Raw genomic sequence first — 22188 nt, 5'->3', positions numbered from 1 at the left:
TCACTCACAAGGCTGAGTGGCGTGAACGAGTCCACTTGGCTGACACGCTGATATCATGCGCACGACTTCTGCGCAACATGCACAGGGTCTCCTATCATCTGGATGATAAACAGCAGCACAATACATGCACCACTGGAAGCGGTGCTGTCCGAAACATATCAAAACAATGATACAATATATGCACTACTGACGACAGTGGCATCCCGAAATATCAAGACAAAGATGCCATTAAAAATTATATCGCTTTAAAACCAGGCCAACGCCAACTGTCGCATGTCGTATCGGTGTAAATGGTTCAAGCCATCAGACTATTACTGCTCAATGTTTCCTGTCCCAGCGCTTCTTACCCAGCGGTTTGACGTCCTCGGAGAAATTAGACAGCTTCTGAGTGATGAGGGTACCAAAGATGCGGATGATTTGGGACTCTTGCGGGAAGGTCATGTTAACCAGGTTGAACTTAGCCTGCAGCCGCTGAGAGATGAAGGAGCGGCCACCGCCGGGTGGACCCATGGCGCCCACCAGCAACACGTCCTGCATGACGGGCATGATTTCAGTTCCATGGTCCGTGGCTTGCCGACACAGCGCCAGAATAAGGCCAACTGAACATCACCAACGCTGATTACTACTGGCTGATCTCCCCTTAGATCTGCTATATGGTCTACAAAACCTCCGATGAAGTAAAGCACAAAATGGGTACTACGCTTCCATCGAACAGGCAGCCACACCACTATAGGTGAGTGAACGCTGGGTAAGACTTGACAGGTAGCGAGGTAGCACCGCCCCCGGAGGCCAGCTGACCTGCATGTAGAGGGACGACTGCTTGGTGCGGTCGTACCAGAAGCCGTACTGCATCCACTGTCTGAGCAGCTCGAGCGGCGGCTGCGAGCCGTACGTGTCCTTGGCCGGCATGTTCAGGTCGTCCAGGAACACCAGCAGGCGCTTCCCTGGCGGTCACGCAAGCACACCACGCACTGTCAGTTCCACTCGCATCACATACAAACGGCCGCACTGAGGCAGCCTCGCGCTGCGTCCAGCTGTGGGGTGCTGCTCACAGACTAGTCACACTGGAGAGTGTAAAGAGAAACTGACACTTCAGGGCCGCCACGTTAACCTAGAGCGGACGGGGAACGGATAACTCATGTTCCCTTACTCTCGTGGCCAAGGGAACATAACGAGGCCTTTGGTCTCGTTATATCTCCCATATCTCCTACATGTTCAGGAGCCTTACCCGCCCTTCCTGCCAGGGTGAGAGGCGGACAACGCCATATAGACTCAGCAGCTGAGTGCATCGTAAACCCCCAATCACACACACACACACGAGCCTTACCCTGGATCATCTTTACTCTGTATTTTATCAGCTGTCATCTAATTTTAGAACACGTGGCTCACAAATCGTCTGCCGTTTTAACCTGTTACCGATTAAACGGTTGAGCAGGCTGTGATACTGTACGCCACCCATGATAAAACACCGCTGGTGTTTCACCTAAGCCAAAAGTGTCAAGTCATTGTCATTTCACGGACAGTCTAGCTCTGTCACATATGGTGACGTCTCGCAAGCAAGATGTCGCACGGAAAGGAAATGACAACAACAAGAGTCTAAGGATGAAAAACGAGCACACATTGTCCTTTGGAGATCCAGCAGTGGCCACGTTGCGTACAAAGATTGACCAAACGAAAGCGCAACCACACAACAATGAACTTTTATCAAATAACATTCAAACACGTTTTGGGCCGGCATGGCAAGCATACTACGCCATTGGCCCGACGTGACCTGGGCACCACAATTTCGGAGTACCTTTAAGTGTGGAATAAGGTAGGAGCAGTACCATAAGTTCTAGGCTATTTTAAGAATGTGATGGATATGGATGCCTGCGCCTCTGGTTGCACGAGTCCGACCGTACCGTTATCCTGCATGGATGATCACGCGCGAAGCTCTGGGACAGCCAGCGACTGATGTTGCCATTACCATCAGTCCCATTCCTCCGATGAAAGCAGTGGACGATCACTCACACACACTGGCAGCCGCGAGCACGGGACCACCGTTGCGTTTGGTCGGGAGGGCGGACCGCTAACCAGAGCGCGCGCCGTGCAGCCGGTCAGCCGTGGACACTAACCTCCCTGCGGCACGTAGACGTTCTTGGTGCGTTTCTCCATGCGGCTCTCGATGATGGCCTGTACGTTGTTGGACGTCGTCTGTGCCGACATGTTGACCGGGAGCACTGTGAACTTCTTGACGTCCAGCTGGGACATCACGCTGACGGCTAGCGAACTCTTGCCTGACGACAGGCAGCGATACCGGTGTCAGTAAAAGCCTGTGTCGCCGGTGTCACGGCTGGCGAACTCTTGCCTGACGACAGGCAGCGATTCCGGTGTCAGTAAAAGCCTGTGTCGCCGGTGTCACGGCTGGCGAACTCTTGCCTGACGACAGGCAGCGATACCGGCGTCAGTAAAAGCCTGTGTCGCCGGTGTCACGGCTGGCGAACTCTTGCCTGACGACAGGCAGCGATACCGGCGTCAGTAAAAGCCTGTGTCGCCGGTGTCACGGCTGGTGAACTCTTGCCTGACGACAGGCAGCGATTCCGGTGTCAGTAAAAGCCTGTGTCGCCGGTGTCACGGCTGGCGAACTCTTGCCTGACGACAGGCAGCGATACCGGTGTCAGTAAAAGCCTGTGTCGCCGGTGTCACGGCTGGCGAACTCTTGCCTGACGACAGGCAGCGATACCGGTGTCAGTAAAAGCCTGTGTCGCCGGTGTCACGGCTGGCGAACTCTTGCCTGACGACAGGCAGCGATACCGGCGTCAGTAAAAGCCTGTGTCGCCGGTGTCACGGCTGGTGAACTCTTGCCTGACGACAGGCAGCGATTCCGGTGTCAGTAAAAGCCTGTGGCGCCGGTGTCACGGCTGGCGAACTCTTGCCTGACGACAGGCAGCGATACCGGCGTCAGTAAAAGCCTGTGTCGCCGGTGCCACGGCTAGCGAACTCTTGCCTGACGACAGGCAGCGATACCGGCGTCAGTAAAAGCCTGTGGCGCCGGTGTCACGGCTAGCGAACTCTTGCCTGACGACAGGCAGCGATACCGGTGTCAGTAAAAGCCTGTGGCGCCGGTGTCACGGCTGGCGAACTCTTGCCTGACGACAGGCAGCGATTCCGGTGTCAGTAAAAGCCTGTGTCGCCGGTGTCACGGCTAGCGAACTCTTGCCTGACGACAGGCAGCGATTCCGGTGTCAGTAAAAGCCTGTGTCGCCGGTGCCACGGCTGGCGAACTCTTGCCTGACGACAGGCAGCGATTCCGGTGTCAGTAAAAGCCTGTGTCGCCGGTGTCACGGCTAGCGAACTCTTGCCTGACGACAGGCAGCGATACCGGCGTCAGTAAAAGCCTGTGTCGCCGGTGTCACGGCTAGCGAACTCTTGCCTGACGACAGGCAGCGATTCCGGTGTCAGTAAAAGCCTGTGTCGCCGGTGTCACGGCTGGCGAACTCTTGCCTGACGACAGGCAGCGATTCCGGTGTCAGTAAAAGCCTGTGGCGCCGGTGTCACGGCTGGCGAACTCTTGCCTGACGACAGGCAGCGATTCCGGTGTCAGTAAAAGCCTGTGTCGCCGGTGTCACGGCTAGCGAACTCTTGCCTGACGACAGGCAGCGATTCCGGTGTCAGTAAAAGCCTGTGTCGCCGGTGTCACGGCTGGCGAACTCTTGCCTGACGACAGGCAGCGATACCGGCGTCAGTAAAAGCCTGTGGCGCCGGTGTCACGGCTGGCGAACTCTTGCCTGACGACAGGCAGCGATTCCGGTGTCAGTAAAAGCCTGTGTCGCCGGTGTCACGGCTGGCGAACTCTTGCCTGACGACAGGCAGCGATTCCGGTGTCAGTAAAAGCCTGTGTCGCCGGTGTCACGGCTGGCGAACTCTTGCCTGACGACAGGCAGCGATTCCGGTGTCAGTAAAAGCCTGTGTCGCCGGTGTCACGGCTGGCGAACTCTTGCCTGACGACAGGCAGCGATACCGGTGTCAGTAAAAGCCTGTGTCGCCGGTGTCACGGCTAGCGAACTCTTGCCTGACGACAGGCAGCGATTCCGGCGTCAGTAAAAGCCTGTGGCGCCGGTGTCACGGCTGGCGAACTCTTGCCTGACGACAGGCAGCGATTCCGGTGTCAGTAAAAGCCTGTGTCGCCGGTGTCACGGCTGGCGAACTCTTGCCTGACGACAGGCAGCGATACCGGTGTCAGTAAAAGCCTGTGTCGCCGGTGTCACGGCTGGTGAACTCTTGCCTGACGACAGGCAGCGATTCCGGCGTCAGTAAAAGCCTGTGTCGCCGGTGTCACGGCTGGCGAACTCTTGCCTGACGACAGGCAGCGATTCCGGTGTCAGTAAAAGCCTGTGTCGCCGGTGTCACGGCTGGCGAACTCTTGCCTGACGACAGGCAGCGATTCCGGTGTCAGTAAAAGCCTGTGTCGCCGGTGCCACGGCTGGCGAACTCTTGCCTGACGACAGGCAGCGATTCCGGTGTCAGTAAAAGCCTGTGTCGCCGGTGTCACGGCTGGCGAACTCTTGCCTGACGACAGGCAGCGATTCCGGTGTCAGTAAAAGCCTGTGTCGCCGGTGTCACAGCTGGCGAACTCTTGCCTGACGACAGGCAGCGATTCCGGTGTCAGTAAAAGCCTGTGTCGCCGGTGCCACGGCTAGCGAACTCTTGCCTGACGACAGGCAGCGATTCCGGTGTCAGTAAAAGCCTGTGTCGCCGGTGCCACGGCTGGCGAACTCTTGCCTGACGACAGGCAGCGATACCGGTGTCAGTAAAAGCCTGTGTCGCCGGTGTCACGGCTGGCGAACTCTTGCCTGACGACAGGCAGCAATTCCGTTGTCAGTAAAAGCCTGTGGCGCCGGTGTCACGGCTAGCAAACTTTTTCCTGATGACAGGCAGCGATTCCGGCGTCTGTAAAAGCCTGTGGCGCCGGTGTCACAGTGACATGTGCATATAACAGCATTAAGGTGTGTCAAAACCTGATCTATCGAGGTCGTCAAGGGTCGCCCAGCCAAAGTACTCGACCCGGTGACCGACGGTCATCGAGACGGCACCGTCCAGGTTAAGTGCTGTTTACGGCTTAATCGCACAAAGTACAATTAGTTGCACCACACAACGGCAACTACCGCATGTCTTGCAGACCGGAAGGGCTTCGGAAGCGTTCGTTACTGTTTTTTTCTGAAACGGTAGCGCGCTGTCTACAAACACATCCTGCACACAAATACGTTGATAGTGCTATCACCATCAACGTATTTGATGATACGTTGTTATGTGGTATATTTTCTTTCGTGGGCTGCATGATATTAATACATAAGGTATGGCGCGCGTTCCGTTCCGGCGCGCATAACACATTCCGAGAACGCATGTGCTGTACGGGAAACATGTCAAAACAGGCTAGAAGTATTCAGAAAAGGAAAAGACCATCGACCAGGGGGTTAAAAACACCTCGCAAAAGCTACACTTACGTGCATACACACACGCACATACATACACACACGTACGTACTCACACACACACATGCACACCAGCAGGAACGCACGCACGCACACAAACACGAACACAGTACAGCAGTATCTTCTTTAAGTTTCGAGGGTGAAAACACATTATGCGGCATAACGACACTCCAATGACCACAGTCAGCAAGTTACCAGGGATCTAATGGCACCTTGTTTACACATACCCGTGCCGACGGGCCCGACCAGCATGGCTGGGTACTGCTTGGCGATGAGCGTACGCAGCAGATACTCGTATCTCACTGTGTCCACTGTCGGGACCAGAATCTTGTAGAAGGGCACACTGAAACGACACAAATCAGGCTCGAATGCGCTCGGGCCATGGGTGCAGCTTGGTACCATGGATACCACTCTACAAACACCAACTGCAAACCACTGGTTTACAAGTTGCTTTGCAACCGCTACAGTCAAGGCGGCCAGATCAGTTTTGGGTTACGCTTGACTCTGCTCTGATACCCATGACGCAGGGACCCATGTCTAAAATGAGGGTTTGCCCCTCCCCACTCTCAGCTCGTGAGCACCGGACGTCTGAATCAATTTCAAATGAAACACAATACAACATATTCGCCACGGAGCACACTGGAATTTCATGACAATCTTTTTTAAAGTCATGCACCGACTGATACAAATGAAATGCAGTGGTGTAACTCATTTCATTCACAGATAAATAACCAAAGCGTCCCTTCTGTGTGTTCCCATGCGTTTAGAATTGTACAGCATTCACATGCGCCTACAGCTTGCGTAAAATGTGCATGTGCAAGTGCTTAGCATGTGTGTGACGGAGCATTAACAGCACATGTATGGCATGCGTATCACGGAACCGTAATAGCATAGAACCACGTGAGGTTTTATTTATAAGTCGATGTTTGCATGCTACTATGGTGCTGCTCATTATAGAGCGAAAGGCAAAAGTCGTCCATGTGTCTTGGCCAACGGAAGTTTCTAGGAGACGGGCTCGTGCTAAACCTAAATAAAGCATAAACGGGAAAAAAACAGCAGAAGGATTCACAAAAGAGACAAATCATCACTGCGGACCCAACAAAATATGTCCAAAAAATCCTGCAAGATGACAGCACTGATCGAGTCATCATCGCTCATGCCTCGGTCGAGGACGACGGGGCATTAACGATGCAGGACAGAAATCGCCGTGATGAATCTTTTACACCAATACATTTGCCAAAGTGACACGTCATTTGTATGTTATGGGAAATTAAATTTATCAAAACAGGGCAGATTTGTCTTTCCGGCAAGCACACTTAAAAATGTGACTTAAACCAAACTGTGTTTCCTAGCTCACGCTAATAATCTCAGACTTACGAAGCAACTGCATTAACTCTGCATAATGCCGGCACAAGCAATGGGCAAGCGAAGCGAGGGCATCGCTTATGCCCTGGTCAAGGCTGCACGTAAAGACTACCGCACGTAAGTGTGAACAACGTGATGGGGGGGGGGGGGGGTTATTACACAAAGCGTAAGTGTTCAAATTAACACCTAATTTTTAACCTGAGTTGGATAATTTCCTCAGTTACAACACTTCACGTAACAAACTGGATGTGTTCCGGGGTGTGGTGAAAAGTGGGTCCATGCAGGGCAGCAGCTGACGTAAGAGCCCACGCGCGGCCGGACTTATTCCTGAACGAGCCGAAGCACCACAGTCCCAGCCACCTTAGTGCACACTGGCCCGACTGCTACTCACTTGGGGTTGTATTTCCAGTTGGACTGAAGTCTGTTCTCCCACGGACTCCAGCTCCGGTGCTTGTAGTCCACGGCATACTCGTACACGGTATCCTTGTTGGGGAACGAGCCCTCCAGTTCGCGCATGTAGTTGTCAATTTTTTTGCGCCCCTCCTCGTCCACCGACGCACCCACCGACCACAGGAGACTGAGACGGAGCGCATCCCATCACACACATGAAGCCACCTTCTTTGTCTCAAGTCGTACCTTAAACCAGAGGCTATCACGGCACGAACGGCTCGAGACCTAAAGCTGAGGACAAGTTTGACATGTTCGGATTTCACTTCGTGCGCACAAATGGATGGCGGATTTACTTTCAAAGCTTATCATTCTGCCGTCCAACGGCAAACAGACCTAAGCGCTATTCAACCTAATGCCGCTTAGGCCTTTGCCTCTGGACGACAGCATTCCCAATATATCTGCGCAAAGGAAGGAACTTAGGAATTTGGAAGAAGGTCAGAAGTAGTGAGTACTTACCAAAAGATGAACCAGAGCTTCGAGCATGTGATGAAAGAGTCCATATCGGCCGGATCTACGCCGAATTCCTTCGTACAGAGGCAGTCGAGCAGACGGCACAGTGATATGATACCGTTCAGCTCTACAATCGGCATCAGCTCCTTGCAGTTGCGCCGCTTGAACTCCAGAAAATCTTCTAAGTACTTGTCGAACAGCTTCTGAAGCTGTGACACATCATGACAAAATGGTTAGGACAAACGTTAGTTTCGCAAGACAGAGATATCTCTCACATATAGGCAGTTACGCCCAACAATGTACGGGGGAGATTTTTCTTGTCAACAGGGCATCAACACTATTTAAGTAAGAAACTGTGCTGGACGGTGATTTGTACCTCAAATGCAAAGTACGCTGATCCCACCACACTAACTTCCTTACTTCGGTACGGGTTCGTGCACGCTTTACAAAGCTACCTGACATGTAGCCATCGAAGCAGACCAACTAACATATACCTCAATACGCGTCACCATACCTCCGCCGTAGTCTGTTTGCACTCGATTTTTTTGAGCCAGGAGTCGACAAAGGGCCTCCAGCCGATGGCCTTGTAGTCGGTGTACACCATGCCGGCTCGGGAGACGGTGGCTGGAGAAGCTTCATCAAGATCCTGAACCTCGAACAGCAGGGACACCTGCGGTAGACGGGCCGCACGACCATCTGGTCAGAGCAGCAGAGCACACTGCCCAGCTGACGGCGACAGCACATGACATCAGCAGCGTCCCATGTCCTGGCATGGCTGTTGTCAGTAATAGGCCCTCATCTGCGGTATAATCAAGGGCTACAGTGGCGGCGGCCTCCTCAGCACGGCGACAGCACATGACATCAGCAGCGTCCCATGTCCTGGCATGGCTGTTGTCAGTAGCAGGCCCACATATGCGGCATAAACAAGGGTTACAGTGGCGGCGGCCTCATCGCGGAATCATTAGTCTTCTTGACGTCATGTCTTGATGAGCCGTCATAAGCTGTGCAACATCAGCGACCAAACAAAAAATAGATGCACTACCCGCTATGTGCCGAACAGGATATAATGACATCCATATACGCGCAGCACTGGCAAATAACATGTCGAGCTGATTCTGTGCGGCGTGCGTTATGCTCTCATTGAGTCACACCTTATTGGTGTCTGGGTGGTAACACCGATTAATAATTTTTCAGGCAAAGTCGGTCTCAAAACTTTTGGTATGAGTCAATAGCTGCGCTCCGCTGTCCAAGTCGTTAAAAAGCACATGATCGGGTACTGCGGGCAGCGCCAGCAAAATGTGCCACTTCGACCACTCGGCCAATCTCAGTACCAAACGCGCTCAGACGCGCCATGGATGTGCCGTTGGCAAAACTCGCCGGCGATAGCAAAGAGCGAGACCAAATCAGCGGTACAGTATTCCCCACTTAGGCGGGCTGAAGCCCACTCCCCATTTTTAGGAAGAAAATGGGCCAAATGTGGGGAGAAACCAGCTGGCAAATTGTGGGATTAGCTTTCACGATTTTCGCTGTTCAGTCTCCCCCCCCCCCCCTCCCAACCTTAATTCATTTAGCGCCGCTGCGCCTCCGGAGTGCGGACCGAAACCGGACATACCTGTGGGGGCAGGGCAATGCGCTCCGAGTTGATGAGCGTCAGCACCTTGTTGTCGTCCATCACTGAGTTCATGTTCTCAATCCAGACGGCGTCAACGGGACCGTCAAACAGAATCCACTTCTGGTCGGGCGTCTCATCTGTCCAGCCAAACAGTCCGGACCATCGCCGTCAGTGGGACAGCGCGAAACGTCGCCCGCCTCAGAGGACACGCGCGTAGAACACATGTTAACAGCGGCATGAGCCCGTGGGTACATGCGGCGCCCTATTCACAGCGACGCGGCGTCAGCTGCGTGCTCCTGACACAGCCGTGTCACTGACCGGCGCAGGTGACGCGCATGATGGCCGACAGCACTCCATCTTTCCAGTCGCCCGAGCCCAGATCGAACTCGCCGTACAGCTCTCCCAGGTTCAGTGCCTTCGGGTTGAGCGCGAACTCCTGCCGACCGGACAGGGGCGTAGCTGACTAGGTGTGTAGCGCAAGGCGCTTGCACCGGGGCACGCATGATCTCAGGCTGTCCGACGCCGGTAGTGCGCGACTGTGCCAGCAAACACGCAACTCTGAACAAATCGCACTACTGCCGGAGATAACTGGGCAACACGCTGTCTGAGTTTCCATTTCAGCACACATGGCAACAGCAGTACAGCATCAAGAGCAACACGACATGATGTCGATTCGATTCCAATTCCAATTCCAACAAAGTAAGATGTTTTTAATTCCGGAACAAATTTCAGAAGAAAAAAATATACAGCCTTATTCTAGTTTATTCGCATGCATCAACCAAGGAGGTATCCGTTTTTTCATATATGTATACGGCCATGCAGAAGGCGGACGCGACCCATGCGTCTGGGTGCCGAAGCGCAGCGAGGTGAACGGCCTTCAGCGGACCGGGCGGACGGCCACCGTGTCGCGTACCTTGACAGCGACGAACCCTTCCACCTCCCGGCTGGCCATCTCTGTTAGTGAATGCTTTAGGGTGCACCAGATGGATGTCTTGGATGTTCCTGTCTGGCCGACCATCATCACAGAGTGGCGGGAGTTCTTGGTCTCGTACAGTTGGATCACCTTATTCACGATGTACTGCGTCGGCTGAGGACAGAGCGGGTTGGTCAGCATCTCAGCATCAAATGATGGTACAATGGCGGGAGGAAGGGTCAGACAACTCGTTAAAAAGATACCAGAGCGCTACACTTAAATAAAACAAAAGTGCGTGCAGTTTCCGTGCCTCATCCGACATAGCGTCCGAGACTGATCGCTGCATCCCACGTATGTGGGTTCGCTACCCGGAAACAACGCTAGTAACGGTGGCACATTGGCATCCTTCAGAGAGGAGCACACAACACGAAAGGGCGCGTGCGATGGTGTTACGTGACAGGGCACAGTATTTCGGCAAAGGCATCCCTGAACTGGAATTACCCTTTTTAGTGGCTGGATCAGGGCCTTCGTATGCTGGGCTCTGATCCCAAAGCGATCCCGGGATAACATTCACCTTAGTTGCCAACATATCTAGATTTGGTCCCGGGTTACGACACAGCATTGAGTCAAAACGTTATTTCTGAAAGCTTACAGCGTAATTGTAAGAAATCTTCGTCCTGTTTTCCCTCTTACTGGCACCAAAAAACATTCTTGGAGACATGACATCAGCATGTAATGACATTATACAGGCTGTCAGCTCACTTTTCAAGGTCAGTAGTCTTTCCAAGGTCAAGTAAGGTCGACGACCTATAATGTCTTGATCGACCCGAGTGAATCTGTGTCACTTGTCGCGTTGAATGTGTTTGTGAATATTTCTACTAACTGGGGTTTGGCGGCGGTTTTGCGCATGCCTGCCTACATAAATGCCATCCTATGGCCACAGACGCTGTTTTTTTGCTAATTGAATTTTGAATAAAAACGAGTCGAAAACATGAATTTTGGAATTTGGCGAAATTGACGACTTTAAACTGGGCCTAGGGTCATAATTTGGAGCTTTAAAAAGTACGAAAACTATATTAACCATATTTCAATCATATTTAAGCATGTTTATTACGCAATGACAGCTACGTGCTACCAAGTGCAACTCAATTTCACTTACACTATGTGCAAGTAAAAAGCACATAGAATACGCATGAGAAATAAAGCCATATCTAAAAATTTAAACCATTATCAAACCATGAGCTACATCGAAAGGCATGAAATAACTTAATGAAAGCTTCCCGACGATCCCAGTGATATGCTCCAAGAACTGAGGCGTTTGTCTCTGTCTGTGTCAGCAACTGCGCCTGACTTTTTTGTCATGCGCACGTTTTGCAGTGTGTGACCAGAGCCTAGCCCACCATACTGCCATAGCCTTATCAGTTGAGCGCCGTATGGCGATAGACTGAAAACAAACGGTCCAGTCCTCATCGGTCGTTTGCTCAAAATGCCGGTTTTTATTTCCACCCGCAGTAATCTATCTCAAAAGCTATGGGTTTAATGGTACATAGAAAAAGTGATAATCCCGCGACAGTTTCAGATTATCTGCGACAGTCTTCACCGACAAACAGAATTTGCGACAGACGCTTCACTTCTCCATTTTCTTGCGATCGAGTACTTGAGAACGGATTTCAACCAGGACTACCATTATACCGGTTTATAGCTCACGGGTGCAGTACACCTCACGCGCGATGAGGCATCACAAGGACATAGCATGAGACGGTCGATGAAGAGGGGTCGATTGCAGCGCGATGAGGTGGGCAGTTCTTGCGCAACCCAGCCCAATTATTCTACCCACCTGCAGGCCGTTGGCATCCAGCTGCTCCCTGATGACATCAAACAGCTGTCCGTAGTCGAGGGGCGGCGTCTCCACGCCCGGGAACAGATCGCTCACAATGCCGTCGAACAGCGGCGAGTCGTCCGACGTCAACTTCGGCAGGTTCATGTCGTTCATGGCCGTTATAACCACCTGCGGAGGCAGGACTAGCTTGACGCGCGCGAACATCTAGACCCTAACTTCATCATGCCGGTCGCGGACCAAGTGCCAGTTTGTTGCACAGCGTTACTTCCCGGCCCAGAGCAGGTGAGCAAAGACCATCAGTCGGCAGCCCACCTCCTCGTCGTTCATGTCGGGGAACATGCGCTTCTTGCGGCCCGCGTAGCGCAGCAGCCCGATCAGACCGCGCAGGCCGAAGTCGTAGTGGCTCTGCTTGCTCAGCTGGCGCGATGCCAGCGTGTACAGCGTGAACACCTGGCCACAGACAATACCACAGCACTTGGTTGGGCGCATAGACAGAATCCAACACTACGCTCACACGACTGAAGATTGCTCAGACAATAACTCCAGGGCGTTATTGCGGGAATGCATCGCAGCGTGTGGTGTGTTTGGCACCACTTTAGATACAACTGTGTGTGGTGTAGCTATGCAAGCTTCACACGCAACCAACCACACACGTATCCGCATTTCGCATGGACACGTAATGCGACTTTGTAAATAACCACGGGCATTTGGGATACAGGTCATTTAGATCGGACTTTTGCGGGTGATGCAACGCACAGATCGTTCACTGACAAAATGGCGTGCCATCGGACCCAGACTGGCGCCGCCTGCCTACCTTCCTGGCCAAGTTCCTGGTGTTGTTGAAGCCCTCGCCAAACAGCACGATCTCAGCGATCATCGCCGAATCGGGCACTACCATGGCGATCGGGCGGAACATGGACTTGAGGTTGTCGGGCAGCTCCGTCCGGCCGGCGTAGCCTGCGGGCGCGGCAGGCGGAGATGACAGTGCCAGTCCGGGCCGCCGATGCGACTACGATACACTGAACGGCGTCGACCCGTCCTCTGGCATAATACTAGGAAGCGTTGTAGCCGTGCAGGCCGGGTGACGCAAGGTGATTCCCGGTAGAAAAGTGTCACCTTGCTACCATACAACGCAAACCACATCGCCATATTTGAGATTCAAATAGCAACGTTCCGTTTGAGCTATGTCCTCTGTGATCCCCCAGGTGAGACGTCGAGGGCCATCAAACGGCGTTACTTAAATCCAGGAATGAGATTCAATGGGTTTAGTAGAATAGCCGCCACTTCAAATCCATCCTGTTTTGAGGTTCTTCCCCTTAACAGAATCACACCTCCCGCTAGCACTGGCCTAGCGCCGCGACGATGCGAGAAGATGCCGAGAAGATGCGAGACGACCAGGTCGCCTGCGTACCGGGGTTCATGGTGATGAAGATGCCGCACGACCAGACCACCTTGATCTCTTGACCCTCGAACATGAACTGCTCTACTTGCGTGGACAGTGCCTGCAGTATGCTCAGAATCTGCTGCGCCACTACCGACAACACTTCGATGTTGATCCGGTTGAACTCATCGAAGCATCCCCACGCGCCAGTTTGCGCCAGACCTGCGGGCGCAGGCATTGGCTGGTATACCGAGCCGTCCGGGTACGCGCGCGCACGTCAACTCGGCGCACGCAGCATTAGCATGGCCAATATAAAGTCACGAGAAAGTTCCTTTAATGAGCCGTCATCATAACCAAGCGTGCCGAAACCAAACAGGATGACCAAAAAGTCTGTGGGATGGGTTCGAGTCGCTTCAAGTGTTCGCTATTTGCGCGTGACTGAGATGGCCCACAGCGGATGGTAGTGATCACGCTAAAAGGTCATGTGATGTCCGAGAATTGGAAAGGCTATATTGAGGATGACGGCACGTCAAATTTTCGCAACGTAAACATGCCACTGACCTGCACTCTCACGATCATGGCACATGGTGGGATGGATTGAGGGGGAGGGGGTCAGGACTCGCGCAGCAGGCAATGCGAAACATGAGCTCAGATAAAAAGCATCCAACAGGTTCGGACTAAATATTAGACATCATTCATGATAAAACGTGTTTTGCTAACACAGCACAATGTCAAATATTTTGTCCAGCTTTTTACCTAGCCAACTAACTTGACAGCGTCTTTCCTATCTTCTCATCTTAGTCTGTTTACATAAACACTTGAACTGAGCTGATAAAAAATAGAGAGAGAGAGAGAGAGAGAGAGAGAGAGAGAGAGAGAGAGAGAGAGAGAGAGAGAGGGAGAGAGAGAGAAAGAGCAGGAGAGAGGAGAGAGAGAGACGAGAGTACGAGAGAGAGGAGAAGAGAGAGGAGAGGAGGAGGAGAGAGAGCGAGAGAGGAGAAGAAGAGAGAGAGAGAGAGACGCACGAGAGACGAGAGAGAGAGAGAGAGAGAGCAAGAGAGAGAGAGAGAAGGAGAGAGAGAGAGAGAAGGAGAGACGAGAGAGAGAGAGAGCAGACGAAGAATAGAGAGAGAGAGAGAGAGAGAGAGAGAGAGAGAGAGAGAGAGAGAGAGATATATATATATATATATATATATATATAATATATATATATATATATACAATCTTTAATCTACTGAAGGTCAGTTACCTGCATCGGTCTTGCCTCACATGATCGTCAAATAATTTGCACCGCTACTGTCCCCAAAAAAGCGCGCTTTGCTGCTTTTTGCAAAGTGCAAGTTTCGCTGCGCTATTCCTGCCACCACTTTACCTTTGCTGCCTTTTGCCTTTGCTGCTTTTTTGCTTTTGCTTTTCTGCTTTGCTTTTTTAACTTCGCTGCATTATGTGGATTGTCCCTGTTTTCAACTGTCAAGCTACCCTTTGTCCGGTGTATGATCTTGTGCCCTTTCTACCCTATTTGCCCTATGGGTCGCAAGGCAGCAAACACGACCAACCAGAGAGGTCTGGTCCCGAAGAACCCACATGGGGTAATGCCCACCTGAGAACATTTTGCCCATGCTCTTGTAGTCAAGCCCCTCAGAGCAGTTCAGGACGATCACGAACACAGCCATGGCCTTGCCCAGATCCTTGACCGTCTCAGTCTTGCCCGTGCCCGCTGGGCCCTTGGGACTGCCTCCGCGGTGCAGGTGCAGTGCACTGGTCAGCGTCATGTAGCACCTGGGACCACCACACTGTCGGCTGCCGTTACAGAGCCGGACTGCGACAGATCACGGGTGGACGGTCGGCAACACAGCCCTCCACCCCATTCCCCAGATGCACTGTAGGTTGTGTGCGTATCTACGAAATTTTTGATTGTTTGTTTTTCGGCACCGTTTTAACATTTTTTTACCGTTGAACATTTCGATACCGTTTTACTCGATTTTGTACTAAATCGCATTCACTGGCCTTGAAAAGGCAATGATTCGTAAACATTGGTCCTGTGACAAGACTGGGCTCAGATTTTCCAAAGACAATAAATGTGTCTACATGACCACTGCACCAGATGAGGGTGTTGCCCTCTACATGGTATGTGCTGAAACATTAAAAATTGGTCCAATTAGCAATTCGGTTAAAAAATACAAGACCAAAAAGTTAAATACCCCACATTAAAAACGATAGCATGCATGTCCAGGGCGTTTGATGACTGCCATGGTAGGATAAAACACACGCAGCTTCCAAGTGATGCCACTCTGAATACAAACACATTCTGAGTCCCCGCTAGCCCACATCTCGGGCTGTTCCGCATTCTGGCCGCCACTGCACGGGCTACTCTGCGTCTCCTGCGCAAGCCGACGAACTTAGGCCTGACTGCAGAGTGACACACAGTGTGGTTAACTGCCCTTCGTTCTTGCAACGAATTATGCTGCTGTACATCACCCCCAGTCCTACGTCAGTCTAACCATTCCAGCGCCTGTGTAACATGTACTGAGCGTCGCACTTCTGCCAACAGCCTAGTCGCAGGACCGACATTCTTTGGTTCGGTGAATGCGACACTGGGCTCCACCTGTCGGTCAGCGGCGTGATGACGAGTCGACCCGAATTGCCCAGGTACTCGTATCCATAGAAAAACTGCGTATTGGTCTGGCGGACAACACAGTCTTCTTCGTCTTTGTCCCAGTAGAGCCGCAGCTGCGACAACCACTCGAAGGCGTTCACGTCGTTCACACCTGCGGGCAGGCATGGCTGTCGGCTGCCAACGTCGTCGTCGGACAGGACTCGTTGTCGTCGTCCGGAATTGCACCGACACAGCTAATACACGTTTTCGTGAGTCAGCATCTTACTCCAAACATCATCCCCAAACATCGCCAAAATCATCTCTCTCAGTCACTCACCGGCTTTGATGAGCTTCTCGATAACGTCACGGGCGTGCACCTCGATGGTGACCAGCGACACAATCTTCACGCGCTGCAGCACCGTTAGATTGGAGCGAATGGCCTCCGAAAACTTGTTCAGCATGTTGATCATCTTCTTGCGAAAAGACTTGAGAGGGCTTTTTCTCACCAAGGTCCTTGACCAGCAGTAGAGCTCGCGTTGTGTCCACCGTCCATTGTATCTGAGGGTAACAGCTTTTTTCAATGTCGTTATTCACAGGAGTTTTTTTCTCGTAGGAAGCAACGAAAAGGGATAGAAAATAATTATTTCTGATGTGTTACCGGTTACATTTTAACCAGTCACTGGACAAGCTTAAAACGGACAAGCTTCCAGCCTCTGGCTATTATATAGTAATGAGGCAGAAGGGGCAATACATGGTCATAGGCCGAAAGTTTGTCGTTTTTAACTTGCTTATTTTTTAGGTGCAATTGTTAGCATGCTAAAGAACACTCATGTCTTAAATGTCAACAATGCCATAGATCCGACGGCAGTTAAAAAACTGCCATGGAGGAAGAGATGTCTGTTAACTAAGCGGAAAGTTACGAGTACCAAGCCAGCTCACAGCACATGTATAAAATTATGTAATGAGGCCAACTTGATTTAGTGTGAAGTGTATTAAAAATCCATTGCTCATGTTTATTTATTTTTTAAAACTGAAAAGTTTCAATAATTTCGCTGTTTTCTAAGTGTGCCAAGAAACTTCATCATAAACACGATAGATGTTGTTAAAACAGCCACAAGCGCCACTCCATACCTGAACAGCACGGTTGGTTTCCAGCTGTGCGTATCATGTGTTGCCTCCCGCCAGGCGCACTCTCAGCCTGACCTCAGTGCGGATAGGTCGTGGTGGCTCGGGCAAGGATTACGAGCATGTGACCTGAAGCAGGTATTCAGCCATAATTTTTATTTGGGAAACGGACGAGTGTCAAATTGTGTCCGAACTCCTGCGAATTTTAACTAAACTCCTGCGAATTTATGTAGACTGAACTACTGTGAAATCACCCAATACTTACAGGAAGACTTTTTCCAGGGGGAGGGGGACAGAACACCGTGCCCCCCCCCCTCCCCCCCCCAGCCCACTGCCCTTTCTGGTAACGTGCTGGACATGAAAACGCCGTCAAGAGGTTGCCTAGATGCAACTACAATCTGGCGGATACTAAGGAAGGATGCTAAAAGTTTTTCGTACTTTACACAGACGCATGATCAGTTGTCAGAAAAACGGAATAAATTTTGGACGTGTCGAAATACTTCCGAAAAATACATGACAATGTTAGATGAAAGATGCTAGATGAGCCAGGTGTGGTTCACAGATGACGCTTTTTTCATTCCAATAGCGTCACCACGTCCATAGACACAAGTTGGAGGCCCCGTCGCACCCAAACATTTCAGCAGCGCTGCCGGCACCACAAAAATGCTCTGCACGGTGTGGAATGAGGTCCATAAATAGCAACATCGGGTCATTAGGGCCATTTTTATCTGGGCGTCATCAATGATGGCGAAGCGAGACCGCCTTCGAGCGCTCACCACGCTGCCAGGGTCTCTGTATTCGACATTGCTTCTGTGGGGCTACGTGAATGCCGAAGTCTCTAAGGAGAACCCACAAACCTCTCCGCCATTTCCTTCTGTCATTCCCACCTCTGAACAGCCTTTCTTTCCGTCATGCCTGGGGCATGTGCAGTAGAGTCAGGGCTAATTTCAGGGCACCAACGGAAGACTGCATTCGGCATGATGAGTTGGGAGTTTATGTTATGAAAATGATCGACCACCAGTCACTGAGAGGTTCTGATTAGACGCTACAATGGCGTCGGTTTTCACCTACTTCACCTGACGCGCGCACCGAATTCCGGGGTACACAGATATGAACATCCCCGTATTGGTATCTTCGGATTGGAAAGAATGGAACACCATTCGATGCCTCATGCACAACTGAACGGGATTAGCCGAAGGCAATTTGGGTCTAACGAAGTGTCACTATCAGATCGGGCAAATTACAAATGTTCTGCTTTGTTGTTCTTTTTGTGACGACGCCTCTTAACCCCATGTCTGCATGCATCAACTGTTTTATATATAGTAAGGAATGTATATTCACAATTCGTATCAGCCAGGAGTGTCTTTCAGCCACAGTTCAACATGGGTCATAAAAGTAGCTTCATGTTCTTTGAGCGAGACATGTCTTTGCCAGTCAGTGATGTTCCCGAGTGCGTTAGTATGGATCCGGAGCAGAGCACAAACGAAAAACTTTCCTCATGACCTCTCATTTCAGGGATAGGAGCGGAATTCCGTGTGTTGTGCCAGTTAGTTATGTTCCTGAGTATGTCCTCGAGAGCAAGAAGTCGAACTTAAATGAAAAGCTTCCCTCGTGGGATGTCATTACAAGGGTAAAAGTGGGATCTCGTGTGATAGGTTTCTTCATCGACTTTAGTCTGATGGTTTTGCGTTATCATTTTTCAGTTTACAAGATACCAGGCGTCCCAGAAAAAAACCGTTTTTCCTCTGACTTCAAATAGCATTATTATGCAAAATCAAAAACCCTTCCCAGACGAGAATAATCTTGGAGATCCTTTTTCAAATTTCAAAAACTAATTGCAAAACCGGGCTGAAAACCACGCAGAGGAATTACCGTAAAGGGTCTCTGAGCCCCTCACTCATAGGACAAGATGTTAAAAACACGCGACGACGTGCGCCGCGTTTCCTATAAAATGGCCGCCAGATTGGCCGCATGGCGCAGCACCTTGCACCAGCGTCTGACCTGGCTCGATGTGATGCACAGCTGTCCGGGCCATTCTTTGATCCAGCGGTCCCGCTTGCTCAGGTTCTTCTTGAGCGACGCCAGACACTTCTGAAGGATTGTCCGCAGCGTCTCCTGAAGATATAGCACATGCTCACGCGTGAGCGCACGATAAAGCATGCCCTCAAATCTATCACACCATGACAAAGATACGCAAAGTGACGCACTTTTCTGAAGAGTGAGAGAGCAATAAACCGCAGTCCGACAGGTCGAGTCTGGATGTTGCACTGCTGATGGGGTCGCTGGCGTATATTCCAGTTAGACTGGATCCGTCTCATTTTTTTGTGTTTAAGTCATTATCAACTTGATGGAAAGTTATGGGGTTACCAGACTGACCGATCTGACTTTACTGACAGTCGCCAGTTGTCGACTTCTGAGAAAACCACTAATGAAACCATAAAACCATGTGGGTAAGACACCACGGAAACGGGTCCAGCTACGACTGCCAAATTCGGGTGACTCGGATGGTATGGTGCATACAACATGTGATGATATATGATATGGATGATATTCAGGCGAAATGGGGCTGGTTGGTGAATGGGGCGTGTGGTACACAAAATAAAGGGACGAGCGTGCAGGCAGATGCCTGATGCGCACGTGAGCTACTCACGCACGAATCGCACATTACATTGGTGGCACATTACATTGGCACATTACATGGTACCACGATTGCAGGAGCCAATGGATGCGCAAGAAACTTGTGTTCCTGTGCCATCACTGTTGAACGAATGGCATAACACGAGTTATACTGGACGCACCGGGTGCGTGGAAGATTGGAATATCAACGATGCTTTTTTCGAGCCTGGTCAGAGTTAAATATGACAGACGATGATACAGGCTCGCCTTCCTCATACATTCGCTTCCCTGCCCGGATAAGGAAAGGAGTTGAATTGCCAAATTTCGTGCACTGTTTGGTGGTCACGACGAATGCGTAGTCGCAACTGTCATTTGTGAGGTAGCTGCATGGGCTGACTTGGGAGCGTGCTTAAATAATTCGAGCCCCTGCGCAATTAACGCATGACGGGTGATGTCGTGCAGTTGAAACTTAACATGTTGGGTCTTACCGCGTCTCGACATCATCGCTATGTATGTACCGGCTGTGTGCGCTAAACACCCGCTGCACATGCAGACCCACACCCGTCGCAAATCATGTGAGCTGCGCCCTTGACGGAGTGATCTATGAACTGTGTATATGGTCATGATCCGTACGTAGCGGAATACGTAAAGTGGGTACTTCTATGATTTATGCATTCTCAATTCCCAGGTCATATGTACCTGAAAGAGAACATCGCTACTTGCCATGTTATTTGGCGCGTTTCCAGAAAAATGGTCAACATTAGAAGGCGGGGCGTGATGTTGACTCCCATTTTAACAACGTGAAATGGATCTCAGTTAATATTCGTACGACGGTACTAACACGTCGTTCAATCATTCCGTAAAACTACGGTACCCAAGGGCTAGATAGCCGTGGGCAAGCAAAGCAACACACTATCCGGATCGGGACACAAAACAGCCGAGAAGCTTCTGCGTCCAGGCCGACTGATGGTGCCACGCTGTACCGTGAAATCGTCAGCCGGCATCTACGCACCAGAACCAGGCGCCCGAGGAACGTGCTCACCAGCTCCAAGAGACGCACTGAGTCCTGGAACCTGATTATAGCCTCCCCGCCCCTCTGTATAACCAGCGGTAAGGTGAGGAGCTGGTGCAGTCGGCCCGAAACCGCCCCCGCCGGGCAGTCGCGTCTGTGTGAACTGGGTCTTTGGTGCTGTTCACGCCGAGCTTGCGCCCGAGGCTTGAAACTAGGTCCTTCTTAAGATGGAACAGTTTAAGCTTCAAATTGTGTTCATAATCCTATTGCAATCAAATGCTCCGACTAAACCTTAGCACGCAAATTCGTGAACAGAGAGTTTATGCAGGGAGGCACGAAGCCATGCAGTTCTGTGCATCTTGCTTAGTGGGGTTCATTGGAAAATGGCACTGACGTGGTGGCAGCCGCATCGTCGATTCACAATGCGTCCACACACGACACCTCAGCGCACCAAATTTTCAGCCCAGACAAAATAAGATAAAACCCAACCCCGAACCAGATAAAAACCCAAACCCACGGGCAGCTGGTGGATCAAGTAGTCGATGAATACCTCTACTGACCTGCATGGCTGTCTCGAGATCATTGAGCCACGCCTCGACCGGGCCATCCAGGCAGATCGGGTGGTTCAGGTCCACCTCCTCTCCGTCCCCGGAAATCATGGTCAGCGCCTCCAGTTTGTGCAACGCACTCTGCGCGGAGGGTTTGAAAACGTCTGACTCGTAGTGTGTACATGTAGCTCAATATGAACGCTCGACATGATAAGTCAATTCGTCACCATTACAACCGTACAAGGCTTCCGTTAGAATTAAGAGTTGGCGTGTAGTTGCCAATTCTCGGATACAAGCAGCCACGTTGGAGCAGCCAGGTAACCAGTGTTTTCGGCCAGCGACTGTGCAGAGTCCACACTGCTTATGCAATGCTACGAGACACGCCGAGGCACGCACCTTCACCATCTTCACTTTGTTCATGTTGTCGAAGAGCTTTTTCAGGTGAGGCTGCACGGCCTCCGGGTTCCTGGACTGACCGAGGATCTCCAGCAGGTCGTCGTTGGAGATGAAATAAAACCTGGGGAAGGCCTGCCGCTTCGTCTCCAGATACATCTCCAGCCTCTTCTGTATCTCATCCAGGCGCACGTTCATGCCGGACAGCTCTTTCAGCAGTCCTGAGAATTAAAACGGTACGTCTAGTCAGAGTCGTCGTGTCGACCTGAGACGCGGGGCGCTGCAGGCAGTGACAGAAATGTGCACAGCATGTCCAGCACAGCTCGCTCTAACCGGTGGCGCAGCCATGCAGGGGAGATTCCTTATTGCAAAGCTTAACAGTGAACAGCTCTACACGAAGGCAGAACTCATCGAGG

At 51.4% G+C, this 22188-nt stretch overlaps 1 protein-coding gene across 1 annotated transcript in view; it reads right to left on the bottom strand.

Moving 5' to 3' along the window:
- LOC119093966 (dynein heavy chain 2, axonemal-like) overlaps positions 1–22188 on the bottom strand; it is a gene marked incomplete at its 3' end in the record, with an annotated part of 69863 nt that overhangs the window by 44129 nt on the left and 3546 nt on the right. Inside the window, 21 exon segments of the mRNA XM_037217000.1 lie at positions 348–531; positions 799–944; positions 2115–2276; positions 5699–5814; positions 7228–7413; positions 7743–7945; positions 8251–8406; positions 9349–9485; positions 9667–9784; positions 10262–10435; positions 12099–12269; positions 12414–12551; positions 12916–13058; positions 13513–13704; positions 15083–15261; positions 16088–16250; positions 16416–16572; positions 16574–16636; positions 19205–19318; positions 21392–21520; positions 21776–21993. Of these exon segments, the coding sequence (XP_037072895.1) occupies positions 348–531; positions 799–944; positions 2115–2276; positions 5699–5814; positions 7228–7413; positions 7743–7945; positions 8251–8406; positions 9349–9485; positions 9667–9784; positions 10262–10435; positions 12099–12269; positions 12414–12551; positions 12916–13058; positions 13513–13704; positions 15083–15261; positions 16088–16250; positions 16416–16572; positions 16574–16636; positions 19205–19318; positions 21392–21520; positions 21776–21993 (3249 nt within the window).

This window comes from Pollicipes pollicipes, unplaced genomic scaffold (assembly GCF_011947565.3).
Source record: "Pollicipes pollicipes isolate AB1234 unplaced genomic scaffold, Ppol_2.1 Scaffold_4002;HRSCAF=4701_pilon_pilon_pilon, whole genome shotgun sequence".
Lineage (NCBI taxonomy): Eukaryota > Metazoa > Arthropoda > Thecostraca > Pollicipedomorpha > Pollicipedidae > Pollicipes > Pollicipes pollicipes.
The sequence above is the reverse complement of the archived record's forward strand: the minus strand, read 5'-3'. Positions and strand labels throughout refer to the sequence as shown.